The 19,868-nt window shown below is 44.6% G+C and overlaps 1 protein-coding gene across 7 annotated transcripts; it reads right to left on the reverse strand.

Annotated features, from left to right (window-relative positions):
• Nucleotides 1–35: 35 nt before the first annotated feature.
• tyf (twenty-four) lies at nucleotides 36–19,612 on the reverse strand. Of its 7 annotated transcripts, none has more exons than XM_025303867.1 (10): nucleotides 17,821–19,612; nucleotides 16,600–17,417; nucleotides 8,970–9,083; nucleotides 8,520–8,882; nucleotides 8,093–8,371; nucleotides 7,551–7,938; nucleotides 6,593–7,048; nucleotides 5,697–6,072; nucleotides 3,508–5,306; nucleotides 36–2,424 (listed from the first exon to the last, which is right to left on the reverse strand). In XM_025303867.1, exons 2-10 carry the CDS (start codon nucleotides 16,993–16,995, stop codon nucleotides 2,354–2,356), a joined length of 4,242 nt encoding a protein of 1,413 aa, XP_025159652.1. In that variant the 5' UTR covers nucleotides 16,996–17,417; nucleotides 17,821–19,612; the 3' UTR covers nucleotides 36–2,353. The 7 variants fall into 7 exon arrangements, with proteins under 7 accessions (XP_025159652.1, XP_025159651.1, XP_025159653.1 ...); XM_025303866.1 differs by having other exon boundaries at nucleotides 16,600–17,509; XM_025303868.1 differs by having other exon boundaries at nucleotides 8,093–8,368; nucleotides 16,600–19,612.
• Nucleotides 19,613–19,868: the final 256 nt, after the last annotated feature.

Consider the following 19,868-nt stretch of genomic DNA (forward strand, 5'->3'; position numbering starts at 1 on the left):
AGGTACACTTAAATATTGATTTCTTTTCCCGTCTCTTTTTTCCTTGTACTCCCAACGAGTTAAAACGATTAAGATTCGCCGGCGTGTATCCATCCCACAATCGTTGAAATAGTGAAGGTCATTTCTTTCTCCTCTGCCCCCCACTCCCTTTTTTTATTACGCCTGTAAATAACGCCTCGAAAAATGCAAAACCGCGCGTTTGCGAAATCGGTGAATTATCGTTTGATTCGTAACATACGAGAAAACGTGAACTTAGGAACTAGGAACGTATCTCGCGCGTAGAGTCCTATAAAAGTCGAGTTACATTTAATGAGCAAACAATACACATTATTAATATAATGCACGTGGATTATCTTTGTGCAGTTTGTCAAGACAACGTCTGTTCCACGGTGACGGCAGAATGCAGGTAACAGTAAGTATAACGAAACCTCGCGAGTCGAATGGAAAGTCAACTAACCGCACTAATCGTCCAGATTTGACGTGTGTACCTGCGGCGTGTGCCCATCGTAGATCGACGAGGTCCTTACGCGTCGAAAACTCATACCAGCAAACTGTTAATTTTTCTCACAAAATCTTGGAATAATAGAGAAGTAACGGATATGCTGTAGACGATAACATGTAAGCAAGGCAGTTTAAAAAAAAAAAATATATATGTATATATATATATATTGTCAGTGATTCATAAGTATAATATGAAATTTGTTGATTCTCAAATAAACAGATTCTCCCGTTAAACTGTAAACAATCACCGTTCAAACATGAGGCGAACATGTTTCGTGCGGATATGCACGCGTAGTGTCACTGTATCAATATTCGTTACTTCATGAAATGCATTTAATTTGGAATAACTTCCATTCCGAACGTCCTACAACAAGGTATTTGTGTGACGCATATATTTAGTTACGATCGAACAGCGGTCTCATCACCATAATCACGCAATAGAAGAATGTCTACACGAATTACACGCATTCACACCATCGTATTCTTTATGATCACAAGCAGGTATCATCTTATAATTATTATTACGAATAATTATTAGTTATTTATTAAATAAGCGGGTCTGTGTAAAAATTTAACGCTTTTCGACACACTCGCATCCTATCTCACTGTCATTTGACCAGACTTTGAGCGCGACATTTTCAAAACCCAGTTAATGACGACTTTGTTTTCGCTTTTTTTTTCCTTTTTTTGTTTTAACTATCGACTGCCACAGTTGGAAGAAGTAGCCACTCTGAGAAGTTCTTAAAAGTCAAACACGCTATCTTAATATATTGTACACATGTTCAACCGCGCATTTACATTCATTATCTCTCCGATACATATCCGCACATTTCAACTTGCATTACACTGTGTCGAATAAAGTACATCTAGCTTTCAATATCTGTATATTTTGACTTTTTATGGTATTTCGACATAGACTCACCCAGCTGGTTTGTAATCTTCCTCTCAGTGTCTCACTTAAGATTATCCCCAGCTCACAGAGTTCGAAACTAATTATAAGTATTTAGCGTTATCTCTCACAAATTTCACGGTTCCACGTGAAATTTTAATTTATAGCAGGTTTCTCCGACTAGCCTAAAGATTCGTGAGTCTAAAGGCACCAGGAGACACCACTGTCAGTGTGCGAGATTACTTCCTTCGATAAACCCGCTTCACCGTAGTCCTGGCTTTATTGCAAGTGTGTCTCTCTTCCTCTCTTTGTAGCGTTTTTTGAAGCACTTCTTCAAACTTCATCTTGTCTGAAACTTCGTACACTGATACACGAGTTTTAAGGACAATTCTCGAAAATTTCATATGGATACTTAACGTATGTACACGCGTAACTCGAACACTGCAAGTTTCCTTCGTTTTAAGGGACAGGATACATAGTCCCTTGGAGAGGAAGTCTCACCACTCTCAATCCAAAAACGTTGCTAATTGTCAATACTGAAATTTGCTTACGAGACCATTGTCATCGTGAAAGATTTACGCAAGCATAATGTACGTGCTGAGTACATATACACACTTTGTCCTCTTTCCCCGTCTTTCCTTCGTATTTTTTCTTTTTTTTTTTTTGGTGACTGATTATATATACATCGCTATTATTATCTCTTGAGGCACACTTCGCGCCGTTCGGCTTCACTAATTTCGCACTGACTTAGCATACGACTCGAATGAAGTGAAACAGATGGTTCTCCAAGCGAAAGGTTGCTCTCGCGCTTGACTAAAGCAACTGCATAACACGTAGAGTACTTGGTTTCGTGTCAGCGACAGGACTCTCATCGAACTATCTATTTGTAATGGAAGTAGTTTTACCAGTACAAAAGGACTGTTATTGCCTGTTATTTCAATCAGTGCGTTAGAAACAATCACTTCACTGTCCACTGTAGAACTGTATGCGACCGCTCGAAGTAATTGGTATCTCCCTCATAACCGCGTCCCACGCTGTTAACACACGAAGAAAGAAAGGATTAAGTATACTATATATAACTATCAGGAGAATCGTGTGAACAATTGATTCGTGCGTGAGTCAGAGGCAATTAAAAAGAGAGAGAGAGAGAGAGAGAGAGAGAGAGAGAGAGAGAGAGAGAGAGAGAGAGAGAGAGCGAGAGAGAGAGAGCGAGAGAGCGAGAGAGCGAGAGAGCGAGAGAGCGAGAGAGAGAGGAGAGAGAGAGAGAGAGAGAGAGAGAGAGAGAGAAGAGAGAGAGAGAGAGAGACGAGGAGAGAGAGAGAGAGACGCGAGAGAGAGAGGAGAGCGAGAGAGAGAAGAGAGAGAGCGAGAGAGAGAGAGAGAGAGAGAGAGAGAGAGAGGAGAGCGAGAGAGAGAGAGAGAGAGAGAGAGAGAGAGAGGAGAGAGAGAGAGAGAGAGAGAGAAGGAGAGAGAGAGAGAGAGAGAGAGAGAGAGAGAGAGAGAGAGAGAGAGAGAGAGAGAGAGAGGAGAAGAAGAGGAGAAGAGAGAGAGAGAGAGAGAGAGAGAGAGAGAGAGAGAGAGAGAGAGAGAGAGAGAGAGAGAGAGAGAGAGAGAGAGAGAGAGAGAGAGAGAGAGAGAGAGAGAGAGCGAGAGAGAGAGAGAAGAGAGAGGAAGAGAGAGAGAGAGAGAGAGAGAGAGAGAAGAGAGAGAGAGAGAGAGAGAGAGAGAGAGAGAGAGAGAGAGAGAGAGAGAGAGAGAGAGAGAGAGAGAGAAGAGAGAGAGAGAGAGAAGAGGAGAGAGAAGAGAGAGAGGAGAGAGAGAGAGAGAGAGAGAGAGAGAGAGAGAGAGAGAGAGAGAGAGAGAGGAGAGAGAGAGAGAGAGAGGAGAGAGAGAGAGAGAGAGAGAGGAGAGAGAGAGGAGAGAGAGAGGAGAGAGAGAAGAGAGAGAGAGAGAGAGAGAGAGAGAGAGAGAGAGAGAGAGAGAGAGAGAGAGAGAGAGAGAGAGAGAGAAGAGAGAGAGGAGAGAGAGAGAGAGGAGGAAGAGAAGAGAGAGAGAGAGAGAGAGAGAGAGAGAGAGAGAGAGAGAGAGACCGTTTGTTGCATATAGCTATCTCTTACCTAAACCGACAAACGTCACGATTTTATCGTGGTTGTACATTTGCACGTTTAACTCCTCCTCCGGCGCGACATACAGCATAGAGAAGTCCTCCTTTGGCTGATGAAACTTTTCCACGATTCCAGGTGGAGGTGACGGCGGCGGTGGCAGATACGTGGGCGGCGGAAACCTCGTGGGATAGCTCATGTACGGTAATGGTTGCACCATCACTGGATGAACAGGCGGCGGCGGTGGCGGCGGTGTGACGTGAGTATTCGATGGCTGTTGCATGTGATAATTAGGCGAAAACTTGTCGTATCTCACAGATTTCTCGAACACAGCAGCCGGCGGGTTCCTCTCGGCGAAATTGGGCGGCGGCTTGCTGATGAGAGGCGGCACAGTAGCCGTGAAGACGGGACTCGGAGTCGGCGTCGTTGTCTCCTCGTTGCCAGAGTCCTCCGACAGCAGCAGTTGCTCGTTTATTTCAAAGCCAAAGGTGAGTTCCGTTGGTAGATTGCTGTTCTTGGCAATATCCGATGAGGTCTCATCCAATAGAATCACCGCTGGCCTGGGAGTGGAATTTTTCGTCTGCTGCATCTCCGACGTTCTTTGCGACGGCTGCTGCTCCTTGTTATCGGACTGCGTCGTATTCTGTGACTTCGTCTTCTTATTCTCGTCTTCACGCTGATTGTCCTGCTTCGAGTTCTGCGATTGACCACATGCAACAACTTTCGCCACCACCACATCGTGTTTTATCGCGATGTTCTGATACTCCTTCGCAACTCTCGTCGTTGGCTTCGGGTCGCTGTTCCGTCTAGCCGTCTTATTATTGCCGTCAGCTTCGTCTGCGTTCTGTAACTCTTGTACAGGCTTCGCGGGCGTCTTCGCTTTTTGCACGTCTGCGTTGTCGGATAACGAGCTCATCGAATTATTAGCCTTGCCTTCGGACTGTGAAGTGTCCGTGTTGTGCGACTTTCTAACCGCTTCGTCGTGGTAAGAGTATGCGGTCTTCTTGACATGCTGCTCCTCGTACGGTCCCTGAGCTTGTATGTTTTGATTACTATGTACATAAGTCCTACGAGAACGAGGATTGTTGGCTCTCGAGTGCACGACAGAATCCTTACTGTTGACGGTGCAATTGATGTTGGTATCGACATCGACCGGATTATAATTCGTCACTGTATTGTTGTTTAACCTGGGCGTCATAGAATTCGTGGTTGCGGAACTTGTCACGGCAGTGACAATTTCGCTAGAATTTGCACTGTGACTAGCGGAAACCGTGTGCTTCTGCTCTTGTTGCGTCACACTCTCGTGTTCATGCGTCATTTTCTCAATATCCTGCACGTACTTAAACACTTGGATATTTTTGTTAATGGCCTCCTCTTGAGCCTCAGCCTTCTTTCCGTCTGACGAGTTCTTCCCCTTCGTCAGAGTCGGCGAGAGCGGCTTCTCGAAAGAGAGACTCAAACTCGCAGCCGTAGAACTCGTTTGGCCGGGGTTTTGCTGCCTCACTTTTCTCTCCGGGTGCTGTATCTCGTCCAAACTGGGATAATAATCCTGAGGCGCTTTGTCCGGCTCCGAAGGGGTCTTGGGTGGAACGCTGGGCCACGACGCTGCATTTAGCATGCTCGGTACGATCGCGGACATGTTCAAGACCGAATTGTGAGACATGTTAATAGTAGCCATGCGCGCTATATCTGCGTAACTCGCTTGTGGTGTGCCACCCGATGACGTTGCGACTTTGGACAAATTGTGCTTCGTGCTGTTCGACGTGACCGGCAACGAATGGACTGAATCCAGATCACTACTGTCAGACTTGTCGCTGTAAAAAGAACAGTTACATATAACAAGCGATATTCAATTGGTGAAATCTTTAGAAGTACGTTTTAGCCAATCTCACTTAGGTATTTATGGGAGTAATTTGTGTGAATTTATACAACTGACCGAGAAGAGAGAGAAAGAGAGAGAGAGAGAGAGAGAGAGAGAGAGAGAGAGAGAGAGAGAGAGAGAGAGAGAGAGAGAGAGAGAGAGAGAGAGAGAGAGAGAGAGAGAGAGAGAGAGAGAGAGAGAGAGAAGAAAAACAAATCAGTCACGAGTTATAGAACGGTACAATTACATATTTGGAATTACTGCAGCTGAATTTCAAATTTACATCGTTGTTAGTATGCATAAGGGTTTATATCTAACTGAGTCTCTCGTATCTAGTTATTACCTTGGAGGCATGCTGCTCGCTGATTTTCTTCGGAGCTCGGGAGAAACCGGTGTTCTATATTCGTTAGAGAACCCTCTGGAATTCTGGAGGTAGGAGCTCGATGTTGTCAAATTTTGCGCTCTGCTACCGCTAGAGCTTCTTCTCTGCTTCTTACTCTTCTTTTTTTTCGTAACAACGAGGAATTCGGTCTCTTGTTCCGGTTCTGGATTCGTTTTCTTGTTAGAATTACGACGGTTCGTATAATCCTCTCCTGTGTCGTTGCAATATATCGACTGACCCTCCTCTGTGCCCCAAGATCTTCTGTCACCTCGGCTGTCAACTGTCGCGTCTCCAGTACTCTTCTGCTTTGCACGTCGCAAAGCCACATTTATCGTACCTGCAAAGAATAATGTAAAATAATGTAAAATAATATATCAATGTAGTGCGATAACTGTAATGTTAGAAAATATATGTAAGAGAATTTATTTCTCTATCGATATATCGAATTTTTACTTTATGTAAAAATTTTTACTTTATGTAAAAATTCGATATGTAATAATTAACCCTTAACACTACGTTAGCTCCGCTGTGGAGACATCCATCATTTATTTCGTAACTCCGGTGGCTCCGCTGTGGAGACATTTTAGTATTAACATCAATATCTCCAGTTTTGAAATTACAAGCACTTTTAATTTTTTCCGTCCAAAGTAAAATTTCTCTTTCCCAGACGCTCCACTGCTGAAGTTGCCAGAGTAGGCAGTGATAAGAAAACGCGCGGAGTGCAAAGGGTTAAGTCATCAAGTATTAAATTTGTTAAGCACTATATAATATACATATTTTTTATTTAATGTGTGATATATAAATAACATTCAACATATACTAGAAATATATTATAAATAATATTAATTTTAACTTGCCATGTTGACTGGATATGCTACTAGCACCGCTGGAACTAACACTTTTCTCTGTGGTCAAGTCCTCTAGTTTGGTTTTCGAAATTTCCTCCAGAGAATTGGACTTCTGAAGCTTCGAAGGCAATTGCTCCCTCTTCGTATCCTTTTCTCTAGTTCTCGGTTTTGTGCCCGAACTAGTTTTCACCCTAACAGGATTACCAGTTTTACCTTTCTTGCTCTTGGAGTTATTATTTTCGATGAAGTTAACCAGAGTTTCGATATCATTATCGTAACGATGACCTTCGACGTTTTCGGAATTATAAACTTTCACGTTGTGCTCTTGAGTGTGTTTTCTCCTAGGCTTTTTTCGTTCGCCATTATATGTTTGTAAGGAATTTCCATTTTCGTCCAAGGATTTCTTTTCTCCGGATGCTGATGGATCCTTCATCGTGATGTGCTGCGTTGCATACCTGGGACCTTCTGTGCACAATCCATATACTTTAGATTACAATAAATACTTTTATCAACTTTGAACAAGAGAAAAAGACATTCTGAGAAAAAAATGTATACATTTTAATATATTCATATAGTTCTTACGAAATACGTAATGTTGTGTATTATATAAATATCAAATATATATTATAAATTGTACACAAAATTATACAATTATACAAATAGAGATGCTATACAAGAATCGCAAATTTATAAAATTACTGTATTTTACTTATATCTTTTTTGAAACAATATTCGTGTATTATATCACAATTACAAATCCACAATATCTGAAAGATTGCATTCTTGACTTCTTTTTAAAGAACAGTCACATATAACAAACGATATTCAATTGGTGAACAGGTTTTTGGAACAATTTGGAACATAACAGCCATTCAAATGTTTCAAGTGTAATTTTCTCAAAACTACAAACTTGCAGATTTGTAATTATGGCATAAGCAGTCAATGATATATTAATATGTAATCTTACCCATCGTTATATTCTGCGCTTGCCAAGATGCTGGCATTACGGAACACAAACTTGGTACAACCTTACCCTGGCTACTGCTGGAACTATTGGAAGCTATACCGCATTTTACGCTGTTGTGCGGTTGAAATGACAGAGCCCCCGTCACCTCCGTACCATTAACAGATATCTTTGATTTTTCTTGCTTGTGTTCACGAATAGGGAATTCTATAGTGGTGTCCACAGGAGTCTGCGTTATGTCAAAAGTTGCCCGTGTGATATACTGAACAGGCCTACGTGGCTCAATAATTTTCATTTCAGTTCCTTCGTCGTTTTCGGTGTCTAAAGAGCGAGGTCTTTGAACTCCGCTTGCTGTGGACCCTATATTCCTCTCACTGATAGCACCTACCTGCTATACATGAAAAATAACACGTGAATTATATTTTAGTTTTTATAAGATGCAACATAAACTTCATTGGTATTCAGAACGTGATGTTAAGATAAAGACACAATTTTATGCAGATAAATATATATCAGTCTACATATTAGTATAAACAACACTTTACCTCAACATCACCTAAATCGATCACCATGTAGTCCGACTTGTACTCTGGGGGTGGATTATCGGAATCCAGCATCTCATTTGTCCCGTATTTTCCTTTGCAAACTCTCTTCTCACGTGTCTCAGATTCCGTCTCGCCCGAGCTCACTACGTCCCTCTTCGAGTCTCTTTTGTCTTTCTCTTTATCTTCTTTCTTTGTACTAGTATATGATGGTTTGTCCAGAGACTTGGATTTCTCCTTATTGGTCCAATCGTACACAGGTCGCTCCTCGCAGAAGCCCTTCTTTGCGGAAAAAAAAAAGAAAAGAAAACATGAAATTCTTTATATATAAATTGTATCTAAAAACTCTGAAATTTCCACATTTATCAATAGTAAAATTTTTTTCAAAAATATGTACATTTTATCCATAACGAAACAATGATTGTGTTACCTTTTTGTCAAATATTAGATCTAAGTTAGCCAAAGAAGCAAGGCTATGCGATGCGTTCACATTTGACGGTAATGATCCGCCTTCTCTCTGTCTAGCGGAGACACTGGGTCCTGTATATTTTTTGTTCTTCCTCCTACTACTGCCATAAGTGTGACACGATCCAGATGTCAGATAAGCGAAACTACTATCGAATTCTGAAGCGATAGGTTGTGCTAAATTTTGTAACGATCCTCCGTGTGTCAGACGCTCGGATACAGATTCTCGTTTATGTCTTCTGCGATTTGAACCAGGCAAACAACGCGAATTGGATATTACCCTACGTCCTTCCTCAGTCTCGTCTGCTTCTGCTTCTTGTAAAAGTTCCTGAAAAACATATTGTGTATAAACTGTAACATCAACAGGTCTTTGTTTCTTATTTCACATATAGTTTAAAGAATTTTAATAAAATACCTTAAAAAGATTAGATTTTCCTTCTCTGTCTTTTGGACATTTATATGTTATAGCTTCGTCCAGCAAAGCGCGTAGTTCACCCTCATTTAATGCAGAAAGAGTGGCTGGTTCTTCCTAAAAATGAGAATAACTGAAAAATTACGTTATTTATGCAATACCGCAGAAATTGTATCATATATGTCATCATAATAAATACATGAATGTTTATATTCTCAAAAATATGTAAGATATTAACAAGACAATACATACATACATACATACATACATACATACATACATACACACACACACACACACACACACACACACACACACACACACACACACACACCAAAATATTGATTTTTACTGTAAAATATAAGATTGCAATAATTGAAACAAAATACCAATTTTTAAATGATTTTTATTAAAACAATTGACTATATTTTAAAAATCACATTATTCAAAATGTCACAATAACATTCATTGATAAAGTCTAATATATACAGGAGACTCACTGAGAGATATACATGACATTCTTCTTAATATAATTTTGCATCATTATGTTATTAAAACTTTATATTATGATAGAAACTAGTTCACAACTTGTGAATAAGTGCGAGCATAGATAGGTTCGTAGAGTAAATTTAAGGTTTCCCTTATTGGATCTGTTTAAGGCTTACAGCAACCATGTTATAAAATCTACAGTATAGAAATAAAAAAAAAAGATATAATTAACCTCCCTATAAAATTGCTACGAGACTTCATTCAGATTACTTCAGACGAATATTCAATGTAAAGTAATTAGATTTATTTTTGCTTTCAACATTTTACATATAATTAAGTAATAACATAATTTTGTTTTCACTAGAATTATATATATATATATATATATATAACAGCACTAAATCAATTATGTATACAATCAGATTTGTACGACGACAGCGTCGAAAAGATACAACAGGTTAATAGATGAGAATCGTCGATCGTGCCAAATGTCATTATCGTTTCATCATTTATCCACATCATCACGTTTTGCAGTTTCCGTTTAGATATTTTCAAGTCGAGTACATGTCTAGACATTTTGGAGCCAAATGTGTCTAGATATTTGTCCACCATAACTCACATCTGACAGTCTTGACATTAGTAGGTGACAAGATAAATTTAGAGGTTAAGAGATAAAACACAGATTTTATACAATATTAAACTAAGCGATGGAAAGGTGATATCTGGTATCCAGATACGGTGTGCTTGACTTGAAAATGCTTAAACCGGAAGGAAAACTATCGGCGAAACAACGTTGAGTGTTGAATTGCAGTTATGCTATTGGGTACAATTGTACCGAGACGTAAGAAAGCGTAGTCTCATTCGAGTACTACGAAATGCGAATTATGTTTGCTCGCACAAGAAACTTAACGAGTCAAAGAGATAGATAAATACGTTGGCAGATTGAGAAGGGAAAAGAATGAGACAGGATGGACACATAGGGCGGGGAGAGGCGGCGACCAGGAGCGAGAGAGACAAAGAGGTTAGAGGAGAGGCCTCGGGGTAATGAGGATGACATGATCTCGGAGTAACGAGTTCACGCGAACACGATATCACCGAAAATCGTCAACAAGTCTATAAGTTTTTCCCTCAGAAAGGATTGTCCGATTTAACGAAAAAAAAGGACGAGAGTAGAGTCGACGGATACGCAAAAAGGCGAACGATTCATGTAGTGAATCGACGTCGAGGACAGCGGTGCAAAGAGTTCGATGCCATCCGTGAGAGATCGATAGCGTTCTTGCGATTAGCTAATTAAGACGCGAGCAAGATAGAAACAGGGGAAGACGAGGAGGGAGGGAGGGAGGGAGGGAGGGAGGGAGGGAGGGAAGGAGGGAGGGAGGGAGGGAGGGAGAGAGAGAGAGAGAGAGAGAGACTGAGGGGAAAAAGGAGAGAGAGAGAGAGAGAGAGATATCAGGGCTAACTTACGAGAAGCGGTGGAAAAAATTCGCTAGTCAGTGCTGGCACGGAATTTATATTTTTAGAGGATCGGAGGCCGGGTCGCTCACAGGCCGCACACTCTCGACTCTTCCTCTTCTTCGCACTACCGTTTCTTCTTCGTGGACCGTACGGTCGTTGTTGGTGACTCTTGATTTGAACGAATGCACCAACAACGCGTATCGCGAAACGCGTCTGAACGTACGTTTCAAGCACAATATCATTCGATCGTCGACGCACAACGAAGAAGTGTCAGCGAGATGCGGCAAGTGTGTCCCGATTTTTGAAAGCTAATGCGACGAGCAGGTGTAGAACATTGTCACTGGCATGGCTGCCACTATTGGACTGAAATCACGGAGCAAGCCTAGAACATGCGAAGTCGGTGAAGTAAGTAGCGCCCTCTGACACACTGTTCTTAACGCAATCTCCCTTCCACTCTGTTCTCTCTTTCTTACTTTCTTTTCCCCTATTCTGCTCTCTCTCTCTCTCTCTTTCTTTCTTTCTCTGCTGCTCTTTACGCTTTCTCATTTTATTTCTTTTTCTACCCCCCCCCTTCTCTTTCTCACTCTATCTCCCTCTAACTCTCTCATCGCGATATTCGATAATCCGCAAAATGTTCCGATGAGAATAAAATAAATACAAGAAAAAAAAAAGTATATTTCAATTTCTGGATCGGAGGTCAAAAATCAACATGATTACGGCAAGGTTAATTTCTAACGCGATGGACGCGCGAAAACATACCTATGGCCTCACGCATTTTTATCTTCGCGCGAGCGAATCTGTATAACGGATAATTTTCACGCGTCCGTGGCAAAATTGAAATTTGATTTGTCATGGGCGATATGGAACGTTCGTGTTTACAACTGTAGCGCGTATTCATACCTCATGTTTGGGAGATCACGACTCTATATTATCTGGAACCGAACATCGGACGACATATCCGACACTAAATGCGGCATGCGACTACGCGCGTGAGTCCCTTCCTTTATTGAGCCTCTCATGACGATGTAAAAGAATATGCTTCTTTCTCAAGACGATTTCTTTTTGTTTAACGATACTCCGAACATTTGTCGTTAATGTCGAGGGTGTTAGCTTAAATTTCGGGGAAAAAAGTCCACGAGAATTTTTTAAGTTTTTTGAAGTGGAAAGAATTTGAAATTTTCCCAGATTTCCTGGCTTCTTGTTTTTTTCCAAGGAGTAACACCTTGTTACGAAACACTCGTACTCGCGAAACGTGACCGTCGAGCACATAATCCCCGGAATCATGACGTTTTCTTATTCTTTCCTCCGTGAACTGCAAATCTAACACTTAACCGTAACTGCAATTTGACGTTTAACGTTACTTTGTTGTCAATACGTACACGACGTCGGTACCTTTCGATACCTTTAGCGTAGGCTTCCGCCGGTTTAGACATTTCCGGGTCAAACGTGTCATATCTACGCAAAGTATCATTAAAAGCACCCTTCTAGTCCCATTTCAGCATTCTCGAGTCAAATGTGCATCGGGATATTCGCCTATCGAAAAGTTTGCAAATATTTGTCTCGCTCGATATGCATGACGTCGATGTCCACGCGTCGGTATGTTGGTTCATAATTTAATATCGTGTAACACACCACTTATCTTTTAATCTTACGTTTGGATCGTTCACGTGCGCGAAACATTCACAGCTGTCCGCTTGTCAAACACGATGTTCTCTGAGTCATGACGAACGAATATCCAAACACACAGTGCGCTCGACACGGAAATGCATGAAGGTATCAACGACGTCGAAGGTACTTGGATAAGCGCATAGGATGAACTCGATAAATATCCGCTAGTCAGCCTTAATGTCAAAGGTGCAGGGACACGTCTCGAATATGTTAATCGTATTTACGAAATGTTGGGAAGAACTGATGTGTACACAGCCGATATGAATTGACGCTACTTGTCAGCGTCGTCAATAACGCACAATCGCCGATCAGCTACGTCTCCAATTGTTTCCGCGTTCATCGCCGAAAACGGATCTCAAAGTGCGCCAAAGTGAAGTCCTTCGAGTACGCGTTTCCTCAGCACTTCTACTTTCGAGATATTCTCGGTTTAGGCAGACGGAAACTAATGTCCTACACAGCACAGAGAGAGCTCAATGTCTTTGACCTTCGACATTATAAAACTCGAGAAACATGTTTTAACGGGAGGACTTTTTGTCTCGGAATCGAAAGACCGATATTTTCCCCTGGTATTTTTTTGCACCCTGAGGTGTTGAGCAAGTTTTTGGTCGAAGGACAGGTAAAAATATATATAGGTGGAAATTGATGTTTCGACGAAGTTTCTACATAATGATCACTGTGCAGTAATTCAAACTCCCATATGTTTCTCATTGAAGAAAAGAATACCTGAAATTTTGACGATGTTTCGCATGAATGTCCAGAGAAAGAGATGACATGTTTGAAGAAGAGGAAATGGAAGATTATCCAAGAGACAGGAAAGGTTTTTCAGAGACGCAGACCCGGTGAAGTTTCAAAGTACGCATTGACAAATCGTCTTCAACAGAGCCAAACAAATCGTCCAGCGATAAATGTTCGAGGAAAAAATAGTTCTCTTTCATAGCGAAAGAAGTTTTCATTATCCACATTAAAACATCGTACAAAGTTTCACCCGCATTTTTATCGCAAAGATTTCCTACAATGATTGCCCTTGCAAATCGTCCTTTAAATCGTTCAAACTGATTTCAGATCACTGCTTCTTTTCCGAGACTATTTAGGATCTCAAAGAAATTCATAGATCTCTTTGTAAAATGGCATAAATACGTATACGTATTTCAAATTTCTACGTCTGATTCTCTCAAAAATAATTCTCAGTAATCGGAAACACCGAAAGAAACAATTTGTCTTGTGAGCCAATTATCCATCTTGCTAAAGACAATCTTCACGATGCTTCATGACACCGCCGATTAAGGGAAGCGCCACGAGATATAATTTGACCAATCAGAGCATAAAAGCAGTTAGAACGACCGAAATTCCATGGTTCTTTTCATTTCACGTCGAAATTAGAAATGCAAGTGTGTGTGTGTGTGTGTGTGTGTGTGTGTGTGTGTGTGTATGTGTGTGTGTGTGTGTGTGCGTGCGCGCGTATTACAGACACGTTAAACGAACGTTAAATTACGAGTTACAATGTTAGAATTATCATCGCTTATCGGGCAAACAATCTTCTCTCAGGGCTCCAAAAAAACTTGGAGCTCAGTGCTAAATGCAGTTTTTTACTTAACATTTGCCATTTATGCGAATGACGAGCCCGTCATTGTCATACCTTTCTAGAGCCTCGAAATATCCTGTTTATCGAGCGATTAATCTCGTCGAGAAAATCAACAAAAAAAGAAGCGCGTGAGAGTCGAGTTATCTGAGTCAAAAGTCGGGGGGAGAACGGAGACTGACGTAAAACCACCCTCGATGGCAAATTCAGTCTTCGAGGCCGCGGGGGGCGACGTGGGGAGAAAAACGCGCCGCCACGCTAATTTTTTATCAACGGCAATAAGCGCGCAGTGTGACGATTATTCTTTCTCTTTTTTTCCTCCTTCTTTTTCGCCGACGTAACAGCAAGAGCGTCGACGAGCCGAACTCGTCGAAATAATTATAACGGTTTCGATCATCGCCGAAGGAAGGACACCTCGCGAGGAGAATAAGCGACGGACGCGCGGTCGCCGAGCGATCGGTCGCGCCGTATACGGAATACCGAGCTAAATCGTCACGAGAGTGTGCGCGTACGTGCATCGCTAGCGACGATATTAGGCCCGTGCGTTCCGTAAGTTGCGTCTGTCAATCGCGCATTCTCCTCGAACGCGTCCCTGGGATTCTCTTCTGCTAACAACGCGACGAGTGGAGATGCAAGTCGTCAGTGTGAGCCGCTCTCGCTCACCTTCTTCCGACGAGAGGTAACACGCTTCGCGAGTATCATGTGCGATAACGAGTGCTGCGCAACGACAATGATATAATAATAACAATAAAATAGACACGTGCGTGGAAATGTTTTTTTATTGCGATGAACTCCGGTGACCGATGGAAAAAAATATCTAGCGATGAGAGAGATTGTCTCGTTCGTTCGATTGCGACAGCATTTCGTTCGCAGATATCGCCTAGCAAGTCGAACGGCTGACTAACTTATTCTGTCTCGACGGAGACGAATAAGCAGGAAATAAAAGCGCACGTAGGGAATCGAGATAACGTATCGGAAAAGATGCACGAAATCGGAGATGGGACGCAGCGGGTCCGAACGGGACAACAGGAGAGATAATAACTGTAAGGGACAAAACGAGAATCGGAAGAGACGGATATGACTAAAGGATAAAACGGATGAGTAACGCGGCATAAAGGAGCATTCTTGCGAGTGTCGTTTGGTTTTATAAATAAAACACAAGGAGCACAAACACAAACACTCATTGTTGGCACGCGGAACGCGCGTATTGAGACACCGTGTGTAAAAGTCCCATCTTTGTTTCTTGCTTCTAAGGTGTCTCGCACTGTGACTTGCAACCTTAATTTAATCGCTTGACCGTTTTGCTGCACTGACTTCCGCTAAATCCGGGATAACAGAGCCCGAAAGAAAGCCCTCTCCCTTTTCTTATTATTATTATGATCACTACACAACGACCGCGATGAAGCGCCAGGCTGACTGACGCTGATTCGCGCGATCCGCGTTTGTGCGATTTTCGCGATCGTGTTGCTTAACTGCTCGAAAGAAATCACACGAACCGATCGAACACCCAAAGGAGGTATCGGGAACGTTTGTGCGATACACGTCCTCGCTCTATCGAGGGCTAGCACGGCCATTTCAGGAGCGTAACGAAGCGTGTCCTCAAATAGCAAGAAGCACCCGTGCGAGTTCCTAGAGAGAAAAAAATAATTACGCCGTCTCGTACGACGTATTCCGAGACCGACAGAGAACGCGAACATTCTTCTTTTCATCGCGGCCCACGCGAAGATGCAGAAAGATGAGCATACGTCATCAGCACAGCATCGGCGAGTTTCCCTTTCAAGTGAATTGGATTATATCGTGTCGCCGATATTTCTCTTCCCCGAAGTAAGGCACGAGGGAAATTGGAATGTTTCGTCCCGAGAAGATGCCAGTAACGATAGACAATCTAATTTACTAACGCGTGCCGCACCACCGACACGCAACGACGAACACGCAAAGAGACGTATATTTTTCGGAAAGACGATAACCGCCCACTCGATCATGAGGTACGAAATCAATCAAAAGCACCTGACCGGTCCGATCAAAACTCGCGTGTCGCTGAAATTCGATGACTTTTTAGACGCGAGCAGCGAGTGGACAGGGCGCGGAACTGTTGAACGAGATAACAAGTCGTTCAGCATGTTGTTGCTTAATCCGCCGCGACCGTTACGATTGACAAGAAACTTTTGGCAATTATATACACCACGACATACCGCTTGCGGCATAGAGCCTCGCGACATAATGCAATAATTTAACAATTTAATATTTTGATAATTCGCGACACGCCGTGTGTGTCTGTGTTATTCATCTTATGAAATATCCGCGATTTAAACGGATCATCTCTCTCTCTCTCTCTCTCTCTCTCTCTCTCTCTCTCTCTCTTTCTCTCTCTCTCTCTCTTTCGTCGAGGCGACTCTTCGCACTTCGACTCGTTCCTCGACTCTCGATTGTCTCTCTGCTCACCTGTTTACTGTCAACGGCGCTGCTTGGCGGTGAGCTTTGGTTGGTCGGATCGGCGCCAGCGGCAGAATTAGCCGGGGCGATCTCGATGTTCGAACTTTGTTCCGCAATGACGACGGCGGCGGCGGCGGCGGCAGCGGTGGCGGCGGCAGCTGCGGCTGCGGCGGTGACGGCGGGAACGGAAGCAGGAGCTGAGGCGACAGAGGCTGCGTCGTTGTTATTGTTATTGCTGCCGGTCGTCGCGCTGCTGACGTTGTTCTCCACGTCGACAACGACATCGGCTGCGGCGGCTGCGCGATCGCTCTCGGCAATTTTGTCAGGAGCTACCGGTTCCTGGCGGTGTTCCGGCCCTGGGGCCATCTTGATTGAAATTGACAGCGCGGTATCCGCCGTGCTCATGGCTCCCCCCTCCTCATCATCTCTCCCACCCTCTTCCCCTCTCGCTCTCTCTCTTTCTCGTCTTTTCTCTTTTGTTCTTTCTTTCTCTTTCTCTCAATCCCTCAAGGGCCACCGTGCCTCGGGAGCACCATTCGCGGATTTGTCGGCAACCCGTGCCGCATTGACGAGCCCGCTGTGCTGCGCTGGCGACTCGCAGTTGGAGCGCGTCTCACATCACTGATATGCTTCAGTGTACCGACGACGAATAAATTAACGACGTCGACGAATCCAAACCGGTTGCACCGATGACGATGTGCGAGACTTTAGTCCCTAATCCCGATTCAATTCTGTCTTCTTTCCCTGCTCTCAGTTGCGGATGGGATTGTGATTTGGAAAGTACGTCGTGTTGATGTAGATCAGGAAAGAGGCGAGCGGTCGCTAATCTAGAATTGGTTAGTCTAGAGAAGGACGAGACAAGTTGCTAGTCTAGGAGAATTAACCTAGAGGACAGTCTGTCGCTGATCTAGACGTTGACCTAAAAATGCAAAAAGAAAAAGAGTCTAATCGCCGATGTGAGACTTGATATTCTAGAAAACGACCGCGCGCGAATCGTTAATTCGGTCGAAGAACTTTAATTTGAAAGTCAGCTGCTAACCTAGAAAAAGACAGTGCAAGTCGCTGATTTAGGAGGTACTTATTCTAGAAAAGATCGAGTCACACGCTAATCTAGAGATAGCCAATCTAGAAAAATACGAATTTTTGTAATCTAGGATGACTCGATAATATCGGTGCAACTTGGTTCTCGCGGTAAGAACGACGAAATGGCCCCGAAAAATGGTCGCTCACCGTTGACGGTTAGTCACGAGGTTCCTCGCGAATTCTCGAAGGATCTTCCCGTTTCTCCAGCTGCCGTGCGGGAAAACGGTAGGCGCTCGATCGCGCAATCTCGTCTGGCGATAATACTTAACTTGACTATAGACCTCAACAGCGGTTCGTTCGTTCGTTCGTTCGTTCGTTCGTTCGTTCGTTCGTTCGTTCGTTCGTTCGCTCGCTCGCTCGCTCGCTCGCTCGCTCGCTCGCTCGCTCGCTCGTTCGTTCGTTCGTTCGTCGAGATTTGAGGTTAGCTCCTCGAATGGGCTGTCAACTCGCGCACACAGCTGTCTCGTGGAGTCATCGATCGTATTCGCGACGCACCGTTCGGCGTTGTCCGTCACTCACGAAAAGTACCGCACGCACGACAAGTATACGAAAGAAAATTCACAGAACGAAATTGTTCCTTCGGCCGCGGACACGACAGGACGAGCGTCCGTTCGGACGAGGGGCAACTTACGTAAACGCAACTGCCGCGGTCACATGTCAAATTCGAACGAGCGACGCATTGCGAGCGGGTGGATCCGACTATGTATGTGAATGTGTGTGAGTCTCTCTCTCTCTCTTTCTCTCTCCCTCTTTCCCTCTCTCCTTGCGCGTCAATGCCGAGTACTTGCAACTCTCGAGAGTATGGATTTTTCTTATTTCCTCGGTATCAGTCGATGTCTCGGTTTCTCGAGTTGCGCTACTGGAACCGAATGCGCGAGTGGCTCCACGAATATCACTGTTGCGTCCATCAGCGTTTCCTCTTGAAAGTAGAAAGCCCGGCTGCGCGGTACCATGGCTAAGTATGTACGCACGTACATATGCGTAATGTACGCCGCGCGCGCGGGCGTCCTCGCGTGAGAGAGCGTGCGCGAGTATAAACGCCCCGGGGGAAGAGACACTTCTCTTTCCCTCTCTCTCTCTCTTTCTCTCTCTCTCTCTCTCTCTCTCTCTCTCTCTCTCTCTCTCTCTCTCTCTCTCTCTCTCTCTCCCTCGCTTTCTCACGAGGAAGGCTCGCCTCGTCGCACAGAGGAGAAGCGACGTCTCTCGAGGCGGCCAGTGCGCGCCCTACACGAAAAGTTATCCGATTTCGGCGTTTCACGGCGCGCGCAACGACCTACGTTGACAACTGCCGCTGCCGCTGCCGCTGCCGCCGCCGCCGCCGCCGCCGCCGCGTTGAGCACGTCGATTCAAAATGGCCGCCGTCGGCGCGCAGGAGCCGACGGCGAACGTACGCGTCCGTTGCTCGGCCGGCCGAATATAACGCACGCCGTGCGTCTCGAGGAAAAGTCCATCCGCAAAGGAATCTTGCGGATCACGCACACCACTCACCGTGCACACAGCTACACACCTACACACACCTCCAGCACGCGCGCGCGCACTCGCCCGCGCGTGGCTCCCTCCCCCCGCGTGCACGTACACGCGCGCTAGCTCACACGACGCGTCGCCTACTTGCTCTTTCGAGCGCGCGTACGGAGAAACTTGATAAACGGGGACTCATCATCGCCGTCGTCGCCGCCGGCGCCTCGCGATTCGTGGCGTGCACGACGATGAGCGGTTCACGGCAATGCCGTCGGCATGGCAGATGCCAGTAGAGACACGTAGTAGACGCGCGCCCGCGCGCGCGGTATACAGCCTCGACGTGACGCGACGGGCACTCTCACTCGCGAGGGTGCGAGCGAGCCGAGTCGAAGTGGTGGTCGGCTTGACGAGCGCGTTTGGTTCGTCGATTGGTTGTCGTCCGAGAGTGCCGAGATCGTCGGGTTGGCGGGTTATCGATCGCGTAACGGCGCCTTCTTCATGGGGCGGTCAGCTTCTGTATATCTCGACCTCGACGATGACGACGGCCCGGGCGAGACGCAAAACTCGCGCCTCGCGCACGTCCGGGAGAGGAGAGCCCAGGGCTGCGAGAGGCTGCACGGCGCGACGACGCGCCGCGGAGCCCACCGTCCGCCTCCGCGAAGTAGCCTTCCGCCAAGAGTCTCGATTTCGTTCGGATCACACAGGGATGGTGGTGTTGCACATACGTTGCGCACAGC

This window comes from Harpegnathos saltator, unplaced genomic scaffold, assembly GCF_003227715.2.
Source record: "Harpegnathos saltator strain DR-91 unplaced genomic scaffold, Hsal_v8.6 scaffold58, whole genome shotgun sequence".
Lineage (NCBI taxonomy): Eukaryota > Metazoa > Arthropoda > Insecta > Hymenoptera > Formicidae > Harpegnathos > Harpegnathos saltator.

Excerpts from the sequence above, each read along its gene's own strand:
- tyf (XM_025303867.1), bottom strand. The coding sequence starts at position 16,995 with ATGAGCACGGCGGATACCGCGCTGTCAATTTCAATCAAGATGGCCCCA. Across the intron at positions 8,883-8,969 it reads GAAAATCTAATCTTTTTAAG|GAACTTTTACAAGAAGCAGA; the intron begins GTATTTTATTAA and ends TATGTTTTTCAG. Across the intron at positions 6,073-6,592 it reads TAGCATATCCAGTCAACATG|GTACGATAAATGTGGCTTTG; the intron begins GCAAGTTAAAAT and ends TATTCTTTGCAG.